Source organism: Octodon degus, unplaced genomic scaffold, assembly GCF_000260255.1.
Source record: "Octodon degus isolate 3935 unplaced genomic scaffold, OctDeg1.0 scaffold00055, whole genome shotgun sequence".
Lineage (NCBI taxonomy): Eukaryota > Metazoa > Chordata > Mammalia > Rodentia > Octodontidae > Octodon > Octodon degus.
This window is the reverse complement of record NW_004524631.1, coordinates 6704273-6724149: the sequence shown is the minus strand read 5'-3', so window position 1 is coordinate 6724149 and position 19877 is coordinate 6704273. Positions and strand designations below refer to the sequence as shown.

At 43.3% G+C, this 19877-nt stretch overlaps 1 protein-coding gene across 1 annotated transcript; it reads left to right on the top strand.

The window, feature by feature from the left end:
- The first annotated feature begins 2195 nt into the window (after positions 1 to 2195).
- Positions 2196 to 19688, top strand: Lrriq4 (leucine rich repeats and IQ motif containing 4). Its single transcript, XM_004633469.1, has 5 exons — positions 2196 to 3209; positions 9135 to 9308; positions 10745 to 10883; positions 13917 to 14113; positions 19536 to 19688. The coding sequence occupies exons 1-5, from the start codon at positions 2196 to 2198 to the stop codon at positions 19686 to 19688; spliced, it is 1677 nt and encodes a 558-aa protein (XP_004633526.1).
- Positions 19689 to 19877: the final 189 nt, after the last annotated feature.

Below are 19877 nucleotides of genomic sequence, written 5' to 3'. Positions count from 1 at the left end.
GAGAGAGAGAGAATGCTGTCAAATTGGTTCAAGAAACATGTAGGAGACATGTTCAAGGTGAGACAATCAGATGATCAGACAGCCTAGAAGGCAAAATGAATCTGAAAGAGAAATGAGCCCTTTCCTACATCCAAAAGCCTGTACACACTGATGTGAGCCCTCATCTCAGTGGGCTTGTCCATGTGAATTTCCCAGCTGAACTTCCTTGGAGGTTGCAAAGAAAACTGAGCCTGAAACTTCAGAGTCAAAGAGAATGATTTTAAAATCAGCCAAATTTCTAGATGTTTATTTATTTTGTAGTACTGGGATTGAACCCAGAGCCCCGTATATACTATGCAAGTGCTTTACTGCTAAGGTACAGTCAGCCTTTCTTTTTTTATTTTTATTTTTCAATTTGAGACAGGGTCTTACTAAATTGCCTGGCCTGGCTTTGAGCTTGGGATCCTCCTGCTTAAGCCTCCTGAGTAGCTGGGATTACAGACACGTACCATCTTGCCTGGCAAAGCCAGGTTTCTTGTTGACAATAGTTACTTGCAATTTGGATGCAAGGAGAATGATGTAATGAATTCTGTGATCAGAATCGTGGAAAGAAATTCATGAACCGAGGTACCACTGTGTATAGTCCTGGAGCAAATGAAGAAATTTGCATTCACGAAACTGGAGATTTTTATCCTATAGGATTGAACAGTAAAATTAATCTGCCTGATAACTAAACAAATGTTGAAGACATAGTTTATTTATTGCTAAATATTTTTTTTTTCTTCACATAACCCCCATCCTAAGAAGGCCAGATGGGCCACCGTGCGCATAGCCACCATCCTGGCCCAGGTTTCCCCATCGCCCCAAGACCCCTTTCCCCAGATGGCAGGTGCTTGCACCACCTGAAAAGGCTTAATTCTTCTGAAATGTGATGTTAACAGCTTAGCTTCCTAAAATGTATAAGTTCAATGGTGTAAGTTTGTCTTGTTTTTTTTATTATTCACAATTATTCCTTTGCATGTGTATATAAGAAACTTGTCAACTTCTATCAGAAAACAAAAACAATTTGCTGAGATTGAGATTTACATTAAAACTATAATCAGGTTGGGAGAGTTGGGGTCTTAATATGATTGAACATTCTAATCCACAGACATAGTTTATATCTCCAGTTATCTAAGTTTTAAGTTTCTTTCTGGGTTACAGTTTCAATTCAAGTCACTGCAATTCTACTTATTAATTTATTTATTTTGCAGTGCTTGGGATGGAGCACAGGGCTTAGAACACACTTGGTCAGCTAAGTCCTCTACCTCTAAGCCACATCCCTAGCTCTATTGTGTTTTAAAATGGACTTGCTCTTCTAGTCCAGCTGTAACTTTCCCTGAGGCCACTTAGCTAGCCAGAGTCTAAAGGAGCAAACCTGGCAGGGGGAGAACTGAGACTGCGTTTGAGGCTCCTCTGGAGCTAACGGCCATGCGGATGTCTGCCTACATCGCCCTGGCTCAGATGCTCCTTTGCTGATGCCCATGGGAAGCTTGCCTCTCGGCCTGCTAGCCCCAGACTCAAACTTGCCACTGGGCATGACAGGGCCTGCTCACTGGCCTCTCCTTCTGTGGAAAAGACTGGTCCAGCTCTAGAATTGTGTCCTTTGGCCTTCTTCTACAACTCTGGTGATTTTAAGAGAAAAATACGGGGTTTTCCCCTACTGTTTTCTCAGGGTTAAGAACAATGATCTTTTGCAAGCTTCTACCCTGTAGCTGGAAACAGAATCAAAATAAGGCAACAAATTAGAGGCTGGGTGTGGTGGCACACACCCCTAATCCCAGCACTCTGGAGGCTGAGGCAGGAGGATTGCTGTGAGTTCAAGGCCAGCCTGGGCTACACAGTGAGTTCAAAGCCAGCCCAAACTGCATAATGAAAGCCTGTCTCAAAAAAAACCCCAAAACCAAACCAACCCCACCACCACCACATTAGACTCTGTGTGTGTGTGTGTGTGTGTGTGTGTGTGTGTGTGCCTGTTAGGAGAAAGAGGAGCTCACACTTTATTATCCTACCATGACACAAAAACTAAACATTTGGCAAAATAATTTCAAGTACTCAATTTAGTTAACTAGGTTTTAACTTTTTTTCTTTACAATAATCAAGTATCTGGGGATTCTGATTTTTCTTTCTTTTCAAAGTGTTTCAGATTTTGACTATTTGGACCTTCCTTCAGAATAATGTTAGAAGACAAACGAAAAGCAGAACCTAAAGTTCATCAGCAGAGCAGCGAAGCACAGGTTAAGGATAGAATATTCTTCATGGACGCCTCTAATCAGAGCTTGACAGCTATTCCACCAGAGATCTTGGCATTAAAAGAACTAGAAGAAGTGTATTTGGAAAATAACCACATTGAAGAAATTTCCCAGGATATCCAGCATTTAAGGAACATGAGGACCCTCTACCTGGACAGGAACAACCTGAGGGGGCTGTGCCCTGAGCTGGGGACGCTGAGCAACCTGCAGCGCCTGGACCTGAGCGGCAACCCCCTGGCCGCGGCCTCCCTGCCGGTGCTGGCCGGCCTGCGAGCCCTGCGTGAGCTGCGGCTCTACCGCCTCAACCTGGGGGAGCTTCCCGCGGTGGTCTGTAAGAACCTGCACCACCTCGAGCTGCTCGGCCTGTCCGGGAACTGCCTGGAATCCCTGCCCAAAGAACTAGTGAACCAGCTGAAGCTGAGGGAGATCTACCTGCAGCAAAACCAGTTCAAGGTTTTCCCTCCGGAGCTCTGCGTCCTCTACAACCTGGAGGTCATTGACCTGGATGACAATAAACTCAGGGCTCTTCCCGAAGAAATTGGAGATCTGACAAAGCTGCAGAAGTTCTACGTGGCTCGTAACCAGCTGCCCTCCCTGCCCAGGTCGCTATGCCAGTGTAGCAAACTGACCGTGCTCGATTTGTCCTACAACCTCCTGGAGTCCCTGCCATGTGCTGTGGGCAAGCTCATGGGGATGACGGAGATCGGGCTAAGTGGGAACCACCTGGAAAAAGTGCCGCGCCTCGTGTGCAGGTGGCCTGAGCTGCACCTGCTCTACCTGCACAACACTGGCCTGCGGGGCCTGCGGCGCTCCTTCCAGCGGCTGCTCCACTTGCGCTTCCTGGATCTCAGCCAGAACCACCTGGACCACTTCCCGGCGCAGATCTGCGTGCTGAGGAACCTGGAAGCCCTGGCGCTGGATGACAATAAAATAGGCCAGGTACTCCTGCCCCGGCGTCCCTGCTTTCACTACGCTCCCATTCCAAGGGAATCCCTACCCTAGATTGGTATAATTCTCTCTAAACAGGACACTGTACTTTGGGATGCTGAGGCAGAAAGATCACAATCCTTCTTATCTGAAGGATTTAGTGAAATAGTAGGGTCTCAAAGTAACACATGTTTTTAAAGGATGGGCCCTGTGGATGTAGCTCAGTAGTAGAGCATCCTGGGTTTGATCCTCAGTAGCACAAAGCAGGAATTTGAACTGACTTTATAAGCCAAAAGCAAGGGTATACCACAAGGTGTACATTTAAAGTTTGCATGACTTTCTGTCTTCCTAAATAGCAGTAGTAACTAATGTATAGTAATTAATGTTTTAGAGCATGTATGTGCCTGTCACTGAGTTACATGTCTGTATGGATTATATTATTTAACTTACAATATTGTTTTGTTTTATGCCCTTCATGATATATAACAATAATGATGAACAGGGAGCTGAAATAATTGTCCCAGGCCACAGTGCTCCTAAGTGTTAAAGTCAGGACTCTAACCCAGAGCTGTGGGCCCCTGGTCAATATTCTCAGCCAAGACCACTTCCCGGCAAGGGCCCTTAGCTGCAGGTTTTCCTGCAGAGGTGCCTTAGGCATTAATGTTCCATCCACGGGATACCACAAAAACAGATTTGCTCCTAGAGACACTGCCCGCGTGTTTGCAGGCTTGCAAGTCCAACCTGGTCATCGCAACCTGGTGATAATTATGACATGTGGGAGACTATCAGAGTTAGGAGGGGAGCGGGCCAATTAACCATGTGCTAGCCATAAAAGGGACTGCGCCTTAGTAATTTAAGTGCACTGGAGCTATTTATGCCAAGGTGGATAGACCTCCAAATTCTGTTGTTTCTTAAAAAGAAAAAAAACAGGACCACAGAGACAACTCAGCAGTCTAAATGCCTACCTGGCAAGTGCAAGGACATGGATTTGATCCCTAGTACCACATGCCATGCTGGTCCCATCCTGGGCACACCAAACCAGACACCGAAACTGGGTATGGTAGCACACGCCTGTAATCCCAGAGCTAGGGAGGCTGAAACAGGAGGATCGCTGTAGTCTGAGCTGCATATTGAGACCGTGTACCAAGTACATAAATTTAAAAAAAACCAAATTGAATCTTATGAAAACATTTATTCATTTTTAAATCACACAAAACAACATATATAAATATGACTCGGCCCGTGAGTCGAGACGTGGGCTAATGACCTGGAGGAGGAACGGGGATGAAAAAGACAGGGCAAGAGACACGAGAGACGGAGACAAGACAGGCTTTCTGATCAAGTCTTGTTTATTGAGGACGTGAACAGGGTCTAAATAGCTGTATAGTGGAAGCAGTTGGGTGGGACTAGTTGTGGATTGGTAGTGAAGATCCAAGACCACAGGAAGATGTCGAGGCAAGCGGGGATTGGTGCTGCAGCACTTCTTGCCCAAATAAGGGAAATACAACAGGAGCGTTCTATCGCCCCCCACATAAATACATATATACACACATATTGCATGGATATTTATACACAATAAAATTATAAAAATATGAATTGGGAGAAAAGCCACTAAATTCCTGATGGTGGCTGAATGCGTCTGGGAAAAGTCAATACAATGGGGTATGGGGAGGGTATCTTAGAGGAATTTAATTTTAATTGTGATATTTTATTTTATGTATTAAAAGATTTGCACAATTTTGGGGGGGTGTTTGAAATCGGGTCTTACTATGAGGCCCAGGCTGTCCTCAAACTCATGATCTTTCTACCTCAACCTCCCAAGTAATACCCAGCTGGTTTCTTGGTGATTTTTTAATATTTGAAAGTTAAAAAGAACAGAGTTGTGATTTGAAGCAAAGGACAACTGGAGAGGGAGAAAAGGGAGCTCTAGAAACCAACAGCTGTAAGCAGAGAGTAGTGTGCCTTTCCTGGCCTTAAATACAAGTCTCATGTATGTACTATGCATTGTGCAAGTCTGGGCTGTAAAGATTTTTTATTTTATTTTAAACGGGTTATATTTGGTTTATAATTTCTAGAAGTTTCTTACTAATTGCTATGGCTTTCAAACAACCTTTTAGGAAAGAAAATTTTTAGTGGTAACTTGACAATTTGGAAAAGGAACTAGGACTTAATTTCTACTGAGATTATAAACCTGCTCTGGAAGGTTTTAAAGTTTTCATGAAAACCCATTCTTCCACCACTCCACCCTTGCAGTAAAAAATGGAAATACCTCCAGTGGACAAAGCTTTTCATTCCATAGTTGCAATGAAAAACTCAAAATACAAAGTGTACTTGGGAAGGTTAACACATTGACCTAATTCTACTTAAATCATGAGTGATACCTAAGCTTTCCCTGTAAGTAATTTTGTAAGATCCAATTCCAGTTTTTACCACAAGTCAAACCACATAAAATTGAAAGCATGTTAAATGTTTATATAATGAACATGATAATCTGTATGTAATATCGTTTTTATTCTTGAGTTACTCTGATGGTTTTGTGTGAATGGTGTTTTTTTTTTTTTTTTTTTTTACCTCCCTTCTCAGTTTCCTCTTAGGCTAATACCCTCTGTACTCCCAAATGCATTTCTCTCCTATTAACAATGGTCGTCAAACCAACTCCTTGTCTCTCCCATCCTAAAGACCCAACTGATGAGTTTTGGCTCTTGAAAACTAGCTCATAACTTCTCCTTGCCTAGGTGGATGCAAAACTAGCTGACTTTTGGTATGTACTGAGATGGATTTAACTTGTATAGCACATTTTTATTAAAGGAGAAAACCAAAGGAATGCATTCAACCTCAAAATGGTACAAATCTGTCTTAGTTACTTTCTAATTGCTGAGACACAATATCCAACACCACAGCTAAAGAGGGGCATCACAGAGGAAAAATCCCTTTGTGGTTTAGCAGCAGGAAGAGAGAATGAAGGGAGCTGAGAGGAAGACCAAGCCTTCAGGCCATGCCCCCAGTGCCCACCTCCTCCAATCAAGCTTCACCTCCCAACCTCATCTTTAGCTATAAACTCATTGGTGGACCACTCCACTCAGGAGTGTCACACCCCCATGATCCACTCATCTCCCCAAAGCCTCACCTATGAGCACATGAAGCATGGGGGGGGTAATCCAGATTGTCAGTTTATAGAGGTAGCAAGAACTGTCTTTAATTGATGCTCTGCAGGTTCTCCCTATCTCTAGATTTACTTACTACACTTTGATATATGTGTTTTAGTTACTTTTCTATCATTGCTGGGACCAATTACGCAATGTCCAAAATTAAGGAAGGAAAAGTTTATTTAGTTCACAGTTTGTGGAGGTTTCATTCCATACTCAGCTGACTCCAAGGCAGACTGGTAAAGCCATTCATGCGGTGGAAAACAGCAAAACTAAAAGAGCAAAAGGACAGGGGCAGCGGCAACAAAGGGTAAGCAGATTTACCTTACATGGCTTTCAGGTTATCCATCCCAGGCAGGGTAAAACCCTCCCACCCATAATCCCAGCACTGGATCATGAATTAGTCACAAACTGTAGAAGTCCGCCCCGTAAGTGCATGAGGCTTTGGGGTGACAACTAACAATATGAGTACAATGAAACTAAATATTGGATCTTGAATATCCTGGAAAAAATCTTTGGATATTCAAATACATTCTGAAGAAAGAAAAGCTAGGTTTATGAACCAAGTAAACAGCACTAATAAAGTAACTAGGTTAGAAAATCTTTTCCCATTGTTTTAGTCTGCACTGAATTGTAGGGGTCTGTTGGTCTTGCTGTAGGGAGAAAACTGGGAGAGGAGAAAATAAAGACAAGAAATGATAGCTGAGGTCAGGTGGTGGACCTCAGTCTGGTAGGCAAAGCCCAGGAAGAATAGTAAGGGCCTTTATTTATACCTTTACAGAGTTTCAAGCCCCAAGGTTACCTAGCGAGCAATAGCCCACAGTGTCCAGGCAGGATGTTTTTCTTAAAGACTGAGGTAGGTTGGCTGCTTTCGGCAATGAGGGCTCATCCTGCCCTCCCACAGGTGATCAATTTCAGCTTCAGGGACTCACAACACTGACTGTAGTTGTTTTACATAGTAGTGATGGAGTCTAAGGAATTTTGACACTGGGTGTGGTGCCCTACCTCTGTAACCCCAGCACTTGGGGAAGCTAAGGCCAGAGGCTTACCACAGGTTCAAGGCCAGCCTAAGCTACACAGTGAGACCCTTTCTCAAAAAAGAGAGAATTTTAGAATAGCCAGGGTGAAGAACTTAAACATAGTGTTCTCTGGAGTTGACTTGATATGGTTTTGTATCAACAATTAAAACTGAAAGCATCCTGTACAATTTTTAGATAAACAAGCCCTTGCCTTATATGAAAAAAAGGGAAAATTCCAGATATATGAAACTTTTACTGATACAGTACTCATATGGTGAGCTTTCTTTTTGCCTCCAACTTTCAAGTGACCAATGATCCAATGATTTGTCTGTTTGACCCCGCTATAGAGAGATGTAAGGAGGGGTGGCTGGGCTGAGCCGGGGTCTGACCCGAATGGAAATTAAATTGGAGGGTTAGGGAATAGATGTGGGGAAAGTCCAAGGGCTGCAACAGGAAACTATAAAGAGAATTTCCTGGTTAAAAAGAAAGCTAAGGAAATGCATGAGCTATGATATATGTAGGTAAGATTTTTCTTTCTAACAAGAAAATAAGGTATCACCCAACTGACAGGGTGACTATGTTATGTACATGAAGAATGAGATTTTTTTTCCCCCTACGTGATTCCAGAGGACTAGAAAGAGACCAATAGGTGGAATATAATAGTGATAGATTATGCCTTGACAAAAGAAGAAAATCTTGTGATTAAAGGGATTCATGGCAGGTAGTGAGCTTTTCCTTCCAGGAGCTGGCAAGTAATGAAGGCCAGACGACTCGTACGCAACACACTGAACCACAGTAAAGGGCTGGGATAGAGAACTTTCTGAAGACTGTTTGACCCCTACAGTCGGGCAGTCTGTGAATTCCCGCCCAGAAGCCACAAGGGCACTCGTGCCTGGGGATTTGCTGATGGCAGGATGTAACTAGACATAGTCGTAACCGTCTTTCTTAAATGCTCCAATTAGAAAGGACCCAAAAAGGACCCAAACATATGTTTGCTTCCAACTAAGATTTCTCTTGAAGTTTCAGACGTGCTAAGTTGAAGCCTTTTGGGATGAAGGGTGGATCTGATTTATTATAACTATTATTATTGAAATATAACATAGCCTGAGTACTTTTTCAATAGGGTCAAATATTTGCTATGGGGTAGGTCATCATAAAGGAAGTTCAAATTGTTCCAATCTAAAATAGCACATAGGTAGGGATATAGTTCAGTGGCACAGAGCCTGACTGGCAAGTGTGAGGCCCTGAGTTCAATTCTCAGTGCCTAAAATAAAATAAAATAGTGCCTAAAAGGAAAAAGAGAAGTGATAGGAGGGCTGGCGAGATAGCTCAGTGGACTAGGCTTTCACAAGCGCAGGAACCAGGGTTCAGGGACCAGGGTTTGATCCCCAGTCTGAAAGCTGCATGGCCCTGCCTCACTGGCCCACCCCCGGGGGGCACGCTGAGCTGTCAACCAAGTCTGGGCATGGTGGCACACCCCTGTAATCCTAGCCACTGGGGAAGCTGAAAACAGGAAGATCACTTCGAGTCGGAGCTGTGTAGTAAGACCCTGTACCAGATATATAAATGAGAGAGAGAGAGAGAGAGAGAGAGAGAGAGAGAGAGAGAGAGAGAAACTAGTCCATATATGCAAACTCATATATGGACTAGTCAGTTAGAGAAACTTAATTGCTCTCCTTTTGTTTAGATGTCTGCCTCTAAACCAGAACCCCAATTTATTTGCTGTCTGTTAAAACAATCAACCTGAAACTTACCTTTTGGAATACTTCTAGTTGCCGTCAAAGCTGGGTTTGCTTTCAAAACTGAAGATACTTGGACTGTCAGGAAATGAGTTTCTTTCTTTCCCAGAGGAAATATTTTCTTTAGCATCTCTGGAGAAATTATACATTGGGCAAGACCAGGGATCCAAGCTTGCCTGTGTTCCAGAACAGATTGGGAAACTGCAGGTAAGCCTCCCCCATGGGTTTATGCCACTGACCCCCTAAGTTGGCTGGCACTGAGACAGCGTGATGTGCCCCCACAGGCTGGGTGTGGAGCCACACATGCCAGGGTTTCATTTATATGGTGGTTGTTAATGTTTTGAAGCCTCCGCTACCACTGAATAACACTAATTGCTATGGATTTGTCTGTTTGTGGTGCTGTCATTGAACCCTGGATCTTTTCATTTGTTTCCTTTTCTGAGGCAGGTTCTTGCTATGCAGTTAATGCTGGACTTGATCTTATTATGTAGCCCAGGTTGGCTTTGAACTCACAGCAGTCCTCTTGTCTCATCCTCCAGAGTGCGGGGCTTACGGGCATGCACCACCACCGCTGCCTGAACCCAGGATCTCATACATGCTAGGCAAGTGCTCTACTGTTGAGCTACATTCCCAGCCATTTTCTAAAAATAAATCTCAAATCCTTTTTAATTCTTTGAGATATGGTCTTATTCAATTGTCTAGGCTGGGTTTAAACTCATGATCCTTCTGCCTCATCCTCCCGAGTACTTGCCCACCCAGGGACGATTGCTGTTGGATCTGCCATGCTGTTCTTTTTTCCACTGCGTGCCACAATTCCTCACAGTGGGCACAGTGGCCTGCCTCTCTGCCTGGAGGTGGGCACATGAGCCAGGTTCAGGCCGATGATGAACGCACAGTACTGTGCTGAATTGTAGCAAAGCAACAAAGTGACTTCCTTCAAAGCTTTCCATTATAATGTGTGTCTTCTTTATATGTATTATTTAGAGAACTGTTCATTTTTCCCTGTTCCTGTTAGGGTGCTCTTGAGAATGATAGAGTAGATGTGGGCTTCCACACAATTCCCAGTTACAGAACCATGCAGTGGCATGACCAGGGTGGGCAATTCTCAACATGACGTAGACAGTTTCTTCCTAATTCTCTGTCCCTTGCCCCTAGGCCCACAGGAAGCCTTCATTCTCTTGTCACATGCCCATGTCACACCAGATCTTAGGGTGAAGTGCAAATGTCACACTTTTGCCCCATTAGATACATTTTAACTATTGTCTGTGTATTTTGGCCACTTCTGCATAGATAAGATGTTGGGTTACAGGTGATGTTGGCCTGATAGTTGAAGCCATTATAGTTCTGTGGCAACTGCCACACATAACTGGCTATTCAAAGAAAGCGAATGGTAAATGCAGTTAAATAACCCAAATTATTTTTTCATGAAGTTCTACTAGAACAAAGTTACTATGTTCTCTTATCCCTGAATAAATGGAAACCAAATCTAATGGCTGTATTAAAACATAATTTTATTCCTTGGTTAAGATCCTTCAGACACATTTACTCTTCTATCTCAATGCATGATTTGCCTATTGACTTTAGTTATCACAATTCATTTACCAAGATAAGGATTGTTATGGTGTACTTTCATGTTATTTCAGAGTCTTAAAGAGCTGCATATAGAGAATAACAGTCTGGAATACCTGCCTGTAGCCTTGGGGGCCATGCCTAAGCTGGAGGTTCTTGATTGTCGGCACAATTTACTTAAGCAGCTCCCAGATGAAATTTGCAAAGCACAAGGTAAGGAAGGTTAGTGGATTCATAGCTTAGTGAAGAGTAAGCCCAGTGTCCATGATGAGTGGACATCCTGCCTCACTAAGGACTTTGCTCAGTATTTGGAGAGCTGAACCTTGTCCCATCCCCTTCTTGCAGGGCTGAAAAAATGACATGAAGGTGGCAATTTTGCTCTGATTAGTAAAGCCAAGAATCTGGCAAAGGCCCATTGTAATTTGAGTTGAAAAGAGAGGTAAATAGCAACCGCTAACACGATTGGTGTACATCCACGCTTGCATTATACCCATCAGCAGCAGCTATCTGCTGAGTACATACTGCTAATACATGCCCGAATGCAGAGTTGTCCAGCAGTAAATTCCCACTTAGGTCACTAGGTCACTTAAATTAAAGGAAAAGTATTGAGTTGGGTAGTGACATCATAAGGAGGACTTAAAGAGCTGTGTGATTGACTTTGAAGTCATATATGATTTCCATGTAAATACCCAAGCATTTTCCACTGAGCAAAAATCATTATCTGTATATCCACCCATCCACCCATCCATCTATCCATCTGTCCATATATCTGTCCATCCATCTATCCATCCATTCATTCATCTGTCCATCCATTCATCCATCCATTCATCCCTCCATCTATCCATCCTTCCATCCCATGTAACAATCTTTGCCGAGCACCTCCTGGGACCAAATACAAGTTTTTGCCACAGTGTTCTGAGCCTCCATGTTTACTAACATGTTTTCAAACTGTGACTACTCCTCAGTGGAAAGAGGATGATGAAATACAAGAGTAGGGGCTGTAAGCTGTGTACAAGATACTCAAAACCTGCGGGCACAGGTGGGGTGCAGTTATCCTGAGTCAGGCTCCTGAACGAGCATTCTTAGCCTGTCCTTGGTCCCTAGAGGAGCGAAACGTTCTCAACATTTTTCAGTACTGACAATTTTCTTAATATTTATTTATACTGTCACCAACAACATTCTTGGAACAAGGAAAAGGAAGGTATGTTTATTAAAATAAACACGATAGTCTTTGATAACAATAAGAAATTATTTTAGAGCACAAAGACATCAATACACACCATAACAATACACACACATTTTTTTAAAAAATCAAAAGACTCATGAAGTTATTTTTTTTGAAAGTTAAAAATATATCTTTTGGCTTTCTCCTGCTCTCCTGCTGGAGATGTGCCTACAAATACACTCACCTAGACCCAGAAACTTTGGCGTTGTCATAAAGAATAGAGCTTGGTTTGCTTCAGATGTCCTTTGTCATTTGGCACGGCAAGTAACAAGTATTTCAAGAACTGGACTAAAGAATGCATGTTTTAATTTTCCTGTTGTTTTGGTTTGCAGTGCTGAAGGCTGAGCCCAGGGTTCTCCTGCTGAGCTACATCCCCTAGCCTTTTCTGTTTTTATTTTGAGACAGGCCCTTGCTAAGTTGCTGAATTGGCCAGGTGGGCTCAAATTAGTGGTTCTCTTGAGTCACACTTCCACAGCGCTGGTGTTACAGGTGGCTACCACTGTACCAGCTGCTTTTGAAAAAATGCATATAATTTGTATTACGTTCCCCAAATACCAGTTTCAAGACAAACTTTCCTATATTTATTTTATCTTTTGGTAAATCAACTATGGAAGGTAGCTGAGTTTGTAAACCATTTATCACTGTTTATGATTTAAACATAATTTTGTTTCCTCTCTCCTTAATACCAGGTATTAGTGCCCTTCATCTCTGTCTCTTTGATTGATGAAACACTGTATTTCAGTGTTTATGTTTTGTCTTTGGATAATGTTGAGTATCTTTTTGACATTTACAAACTGTTTTTATTTCTCTTTCAGTGAATTCCTTAATATAGTTCCTTATGCTTAAAATATACATGCAGACCATTCTATATGATACCACTTTGATTTTGTTGTTTTTTTGTAATAGGGCCTCACAATGTCTGGCCTTGAACTCCGAGTGCTGGGATTACAAGCAGGCACCACCATGCCTGACAATGCCCCTTTGATTTATCAAATTTTATGTACATGTATCTCTGGACCAGCATGTGCCTAGATAGTCTCTGTAAGTTTTCTGGAACCTAACAGTAGTGGTGTCTTGCAATAATTAAGGTGTGGAAAGTTTGGTGAGGAAGGGAGAATTATTTTTGTACTTTGTTAAAAATTTGGTACAGGATCTTGCTATGGAGCTCAGACTCATAGTGATCCTCCTGTCTCAGCCTCCCCAGCACTGGGATTATAGGTGTGCACCACCAAACTCGGTTTCAATGCCTGCTCAACACTGGGCCAGCTCAGCATGCAGTACCGGGAACCGAACCTGGGTCTTCGCACCTGTCAGGCAGGCACTTAGACTGCTGAGGTATCTTCCAGCCTTTATTTTTATACTTGATTGCTTTTTTTGGAATACATACATTTTTATTTATATTAGGGTATTTTAAAAAATATTTTGTAGACTGGGCATGGTGGTGCACACCTGTAATCCCAGTGCTTGGGAGGCTGAAAAACAGGAGGATCACTTCAAGTCCAATCTGTACAGTGAGAACCTGTACTAATTTTTAAAAATAAAAAATAATTTGTCGTTCACTTGAAGGTAATTGGTCTATTGAAGCAGGTGCCACTTATTCCTCTGTAAAAGGGGATCAGGGTGTCACACTGATGTACCCAAGGCTGCAGCGATTGTGGGGAATAGCAAGGCCCACAGGAACCTAGAGTGTCCCACCCAAAGGCTTCCAGAGTTGGTTTTTCCAGCACAGTGCCGATCTAAGGGCCAGGCCTGAGAGTAATGGTTGCCAGTTTTGCTGTTAGTTTACCACTACGGCTATTTGGATACAAATTTCTGTTGTGTTTATGATGAGGAAGAACAGCCATAGAGACTACATTTTATTAGATGGTATGGAAAGCTCCATGATTTCTGGCACACAGTCCCTCACATTCCTGCTATAAATGCAGAGGTGGCTCCCTTGGGGACCAGGGCAGGGCTAGGCGCCAAGTCACTATTGCTTGTTTCTAAGAGAAAGTCACCATTTGAAACAAAAATCCCTCCAGGTTTGAGAGAATTGCTGCTGGAGGACAACTTGCTCACCCGTCTTCCCAAGGACTTGGACAGCCTCGAGAACCTTCAGGTTCTGACACTGATGAACAACCCCATGGAAGCCCCCCCAGTGAAAGTATGTGCAGAAGGCAACGAGGCTGTGTGGAGATACCTGAGGAAAAGCAGAAACGAGAGACTAAATGCAACGAAGGTGAAGTCAGCACGCATCCTGTTAATATCCACAGCGGCTTTGAAGGTGGCCTAGTTTTAAGCACATTAGATCCTTCTACAGGGGCTGAAGCTTGTCCTTCCCAAGAGAATATTTACTCTCACAACCCCAGAGATAAAGGAGGGAATTTTAAAATTTTGACCTTAGGATTTTTTCTTTTATGTCTCTTACCTCTCTGTCAAGTAAGAAACCACAAATAGGGCCAGCCAGATAGCTCAGCGATTAAAGCGCCTGCTTAGGCAGGATCAGGGACCGGTTCTATCCTGGATCCTGGGGCTTGCCCATGCAACCCCGCCCCTGGGACATGATGAGACGGTGATTGAGACTGGGCATAGTGGCACACGCCTGTAATCCCAACACTTGAGAGGCTGAAAATAGGAGGATCACTACAAGTCCGATCTATGTAGTGAGACCCTGCACACTCTGTACTAAATACATTATTTTTAAAAAATCCCACAAATAGGCAAAAGAAACCGAAAATATCAAATTCTAAGGCAAGCTAAAATTCTTGGATTATATCAGTGTTGTGAAGGACTTCTGTTGACAAAGGCATAAGACAAGACTGAAAAATTAGAAATGAAAATATTGCCAGAAGTCTTGAGACCACTAATTAGGATCAGAAAGTGAAGAGCTTTGCAGTTCAAGTTCATGCCCACTGATTCCACGAGGTGCCCTTGGCCACGAAAGTGTCCGCTGCAGTCAGTGTTCCTGGTGCCTCAGCTGGTCCAGCTGGTGCCACTGTCTCATGCCTGCATGCCGCCTTAGTGCCCATCATCCCGGCTTCCCTGCCTGTCCCCCTACCATCTCCCTCTTTGGCACCTGTCATGCAAAGGCTAGTGAGATAGGCCAGATCTTACCATTGCTCAAATCAATGCTTCTCCTCTTTACTGGGAGTAAGAGCCAGTCTTTGATCTGGGAGACTCTGTCAATAACTCCACCTTATCATACTCAACACTTTCCTTTTTTTTTTTTTTTTAAATTTGTGTGTGTGTGTGTGTGTGTGTGTGTGTGTGTGTGGCCAGCTCAGCCCACCAGGGGGCAGGGCTGGCTGGTATGTGGTGCTGGGGGATTGAACCGCGGTCCCTGTTCTTTGCTAAATTTGTTCTAAGTAGGTGCTTTAGACCACTGAGCCATCTCACCAGCCCAACACTTTCCTTTTAACAATGAATTTTCTTGTGCTATCTCCTTTCCTCTCCTAAAGATTGTAAACCAAGTCGCATGGCACACACTTGTAATCTCAGCTACTCAGGATCCTGAGGCAGAAGGATTGCAAGTTTGAGGCCAGCCTAGGAAACTTAGTAAGACCCTAATTGCAAAACACAAAATTAAAAAGGGCTGGGGATGCAGCTCAAGGTGAAGCCTGGATTCAAGCCTCAGCAAAGCCAAAAAAACAAACAAACAAACAAAAATACATATATATATATATTTTTTTTTTCCAGTGAACTTTCAGTGTTGACATTTTTAAATAAAGCTATGAGATTAATATTTGAAATAGGGTATACCTAGTGGAAGTTCTTTTTTTATTTTATGCATTTGGTACAGGGTCTCACTATGCAACTCGGACTTGTAGTGATCCTCCTGTTTCAGCCTCCCTAGCACTGGGCTTACACACATGCACCTCCACACCCACCTGGTCTTGGTGGTCTGCTTGGCATGTCCGGGGAAGAGCTGGTGTGGCATGTGGTACTGGGGCTCAAACCTGCATCCTTGCGCTTCCAGGCAGGTACGTAGACCACTGAGCTATCTCCATGGCCCTGGAAGTTCTTTTTGATAGACTGAAATGTTATGTCTTTTTCTTCTTGAACGTGTATTTCCATTACAATTTTCCTCCAAATTGATACTAAGGTTATACCTGTATTTTATTTTTGTTTTCTGGATTTTTTTTTTCTCCTGCAGTGCTGGGGATCACAGAACTTTATACCTCCAGCCTTTATAGATTGTCCTTTTGCATTTCTAGGCAAAAAAATACATTAATTCTGCTTTAAAGTCTTAATTTTTTCTGTGACCATAACTTTTTAATGTTCTAGGTTATTATATTACAATTGTTAGTAGCATAAAATCATCCCTAACAACATTTATGACAAGTTTCGATGATTATTTGACATCAGAATGATTTAGAAAGACATACTCAAGTAAGAGGATTTTTTTTCACTTAGTATACAAATCCATGCATAAACATTACTGCTTAGTAGATCAAGGCAGGTTTTTGTTGGAGCCTCTATTTTTTTCATTTTACAAATGAGAGCCCTCAGAAAACTTGTTCACATTCATGAGTTGATAAGAATGAGAGATGCTTTTTTTTTTTTTTTTGCTTTTTTTTTTTTGCGGAACCGGGGATTGAACTCAGATCCTTGCGTTTGCTGGTCAAGGGCTTATCCTACTGAGCCATCTCCCCGGCCCCGAGAGATGCTTTTAATGCTTATAATATTTGTCTTAAATAATGAAATCAGATAGCAGATCTTAGCTGACACATCAGATAGCCTTCCAGAGCTAGCAGAGCTAGCAGCCACCTGACTTGTAAGACGACTGGGTTACTCAGTCCTGAGTCATTGGTTTTTCTCAACATCAACATGGACATTTGAATTGTCACTGTTCTTGGTGTTGCAGAGAGTTTGAAAGACCAGGGCAAGGCACCACAGTAACAGTTGCGCGGAGGGTTGCAAGGTTTGCCTGTCCTGTGCACGTGTCAGAGGGCCAGTTGCCGAGCTGGATCTTAGGGGCTCACGTGGAAGTCGGAGGTCAGAAAACGGAATACCTTCAAACTATCCTGGCCTGCACACCTTCCGAAAGGCTTTGGGGACTAGGGCATCCCTCACACACCAGGAAGACCACAAAACAAAACAAAAAAAAAAAAAAAAAAACTGTAAATTTCTAAAACGCCACTAGAGGGCATTGTTCCCTGGAGAATCATTAATCACTGCTCTCTTCTCCGGGTTCATCTTTCTCTTTCTCTCTTTAGTCACAAACCCGATTCTAGGTGTTCTTTCAACTGTCAAGTATGGTCTACTCGGAACTTTCCCTCTACCAGAGGTGTTTTCCTCAGATACAAGCAAGATTCTGGCCCTCACTTCGTTCTCTGCTCAAACGTCCTTTTCTCTCTTTCTTTTTTAATGTATTTAGGACAGGGTCTACAGAGTCTACAGCGTCTCACTATGTAGATCTGACTCGTAGTGATTCTCCTATTTTCAGCCTCCTAAACGCTGGGATTACAGTTGTGCGCCACCACACCCAGTCTCCATCGGTGTCTCAGCGCACTCCGGGGATGGGGCTGGAACGGCATGCTGGGGATCAAACCCTAGCTGCTGTGCTCTGCCTAAGCAGGTGCTTTAGTCCACTGAGCTATCTGGCCAGACCTTACAAAGACACTTTTTTTAAAATGTGGTACTGGGGATTGAATTTAGGACCTTGCGCTTGAGACAGAGTATCATTATGTTGTACATATGGGTCCTGAACTGGCCCCAAGTTCAAGCTAAGAAGCTGCTGAGCTATCCCCTCAGCCTTCAAACGTCCTTTTTAAAAAAAATTATTTATTTATTTAGTACAGGGTCTCACTATGCAGCTCAAACTAGTAGCGATCCTTCTATTTCAGCCTCCCTAGTACTGGGGATTACAAGTGTGTGTCACCACGCCCCGTTTTGGTGGCTGCTGCCAAGGCCGGTGTGGAGTGCAGTACTGGGGATCGAACTCAGATCTTTGTGCTTGCCAGGCAGGCACTTAGACAACTGAGCTCTCTCCCCAGCCCCAAATGTCCTCTTAATGGAGAGCTCTTCCTATACCTACCTTATATCAGGAGCAACCTCTTTGCCATTTAATCAACAAGTATTGAGTTTATTGAGTTATTATTGAGTTTTGATTATATCCCAGGTACTGGAGATGTTAGTGGGGAGAAAAATATTTTTGTCATATTGCTTAAAATCGTGTGTGTGTGTGTGTGTGTGTGTGTGAATAAAAACACTGAATATCAAAGCAAAATTACATACTGTTACAAAGTGATAAGTGTTACTAGGAAACAAAGAGTTCAGCTAAAGAGAACTGAGATTGTTAGTGTGTGTGTGAGGACAGGGGAAGGTGCTGATTTACACGAGATGGTCAGGGTAGGTCTCACCAGAAAGATGACTGTCTTGGTCAGCTTAACCTGTCAGAACAAATGTCATGAAATGTGTGGCCTAAAGGACAGAAATTTATTTCCTCATAGTTGTGGAGGCTAGGAGTCTGTGGCCAGGGTTCCAGCACGGCCACGTTCTTCTGGTGAGGGCCTTCCCCCTGGGTTTGGGTTAACTGTCTTCTCGCTGTGTCCTCACAGGGGTGGGAGGGACAAATTCTCTAGTGTCTATTATGAGGGCAATAATATCCTCAGCACCCCAACTTCATGGCCTCGCCTAAGCCTAATTGTCTCTCCAAGGCCACATCTCCAAATGCCATCATCACACTGGAGGGTAGGGCTTCAATGTATGGGGGGGCATGTGCAGACCATGGAGTGACAGCTGGGCACCCCTGGGAGGGGTGAGCCATCTGAACATGGGAAGAGGGTGTGGGGCAGAGAAGCAGGGAGTGCAAAGCCCTGAGTTGGGAGCCACCTCAGTGCCCCTGAGCAGGAAGAAGACCTGCACGGCTGCAGCAGGGCAAGCGAGGGCTGGTAATCAAGGGGTCCAGGAGCTCAGAAGAAGAGCAGGTCTGATAGAGCTTTAATTCACTGTAAGGACTTCAGCCTTAATTCTAAGAGAAAGGGGAGGCCACTGGAAAATCCTAAGTGGAGACTATACAAGAGGGGGTTCCCAAAGCAAGGGAAAGGAACAGAGTCCAGGGAACAGATGGGGACTGGTTTTAGGGAGAGGCTCAGACTGGCTGATTGAGAAAAATAGAAAATAAGGTTTGGAGTTCTAAGCACATTCCATTCTCTATGTCTTTAAGACACCCTAGTACAAAAAAGTTAACTGTTTCATTTATCACTGCTTTAGTTTATTTTCTGTGCCTGCAACAGAATATCTGAGACTGAGTGACTCAGAGAATAAAGATTGACTTCGGCTCCTGGTTCTCAAGGATGGGTGATCTAAGGGCTTAGCAGTGGTGTCTGGCAAGGATGTCCTGCATGGTGGAAGGTGAAAGGGAAAATGAGAAAGCACAAAAAGGAAGACCAAAGGGCTCTATGTTATATCTGTGGGCTTTTGCTAGAACTAATCTAGACCCAGGAGAGCAAAAACACACTCCTGAGGGAATAATCCACTCTCATGAGCGCAGCATTAAACCTCCTGACCCTAGCACCTCCTAAAGTTCCCGCTGCCAGTCATCACATTCACACTGACAGTCATGTGTCGACCTGAGCTTCAGAGGGGACAAACTATATTCAAACCACCACCAGTCAGGATACCAGATGACGCTGACTTTGCATTTATCTTGTTTTCAGATTCAGGCGTGGTGGCGTGGAATCATGGTACGGAAAGGATTGGGAAAATTTGAAGAGCTACTAAAAGCACGAAAAAAGGGAAAGACTTCTCCAAAGGATAAGAAAGGAAAGAAGGATGAAAAACAAAAACCTGGAAAGGGAAATAAGAAATAATTCTATAAATTAATGAGTTGAAGCCATGAGCCCTAATAGAATAAGAAGGCAAAATGTCTAGGAATTAGATGCCTTCCACACTAAAACCATTCACACAATTATAGTCTTTTACTTTTATTTTTTCATTTTTTTTTAATCAGTACATGTTTGTGCGGCATAATGTTTACATTCCATGTGGGGGTTTGGCAT

Coding starts and splice junctions, on each gene's coding strand:
- Lrriq4 (XM_004633469.1), top strand. CDS start 2,196: ATGTTAGAAGACAAACGAAAAGCAGAACCTAAAGTTCATCAGCAGAGC. Junction 9,309..10,744: donor AACAGATTGGGAAACTGCAG/GTAAGCCTCCCC, acceptor ATGTTATTTCAG/AGTCTTAAAGAGCTGCATAT. Junction 14,114..19,535: donor AGAGACTAAATGCAACGAAG/GTGAAGTCAGCA, acceptor TCTTGTTTTCAG/ATTCAGGCGTGGTGGCGTGG.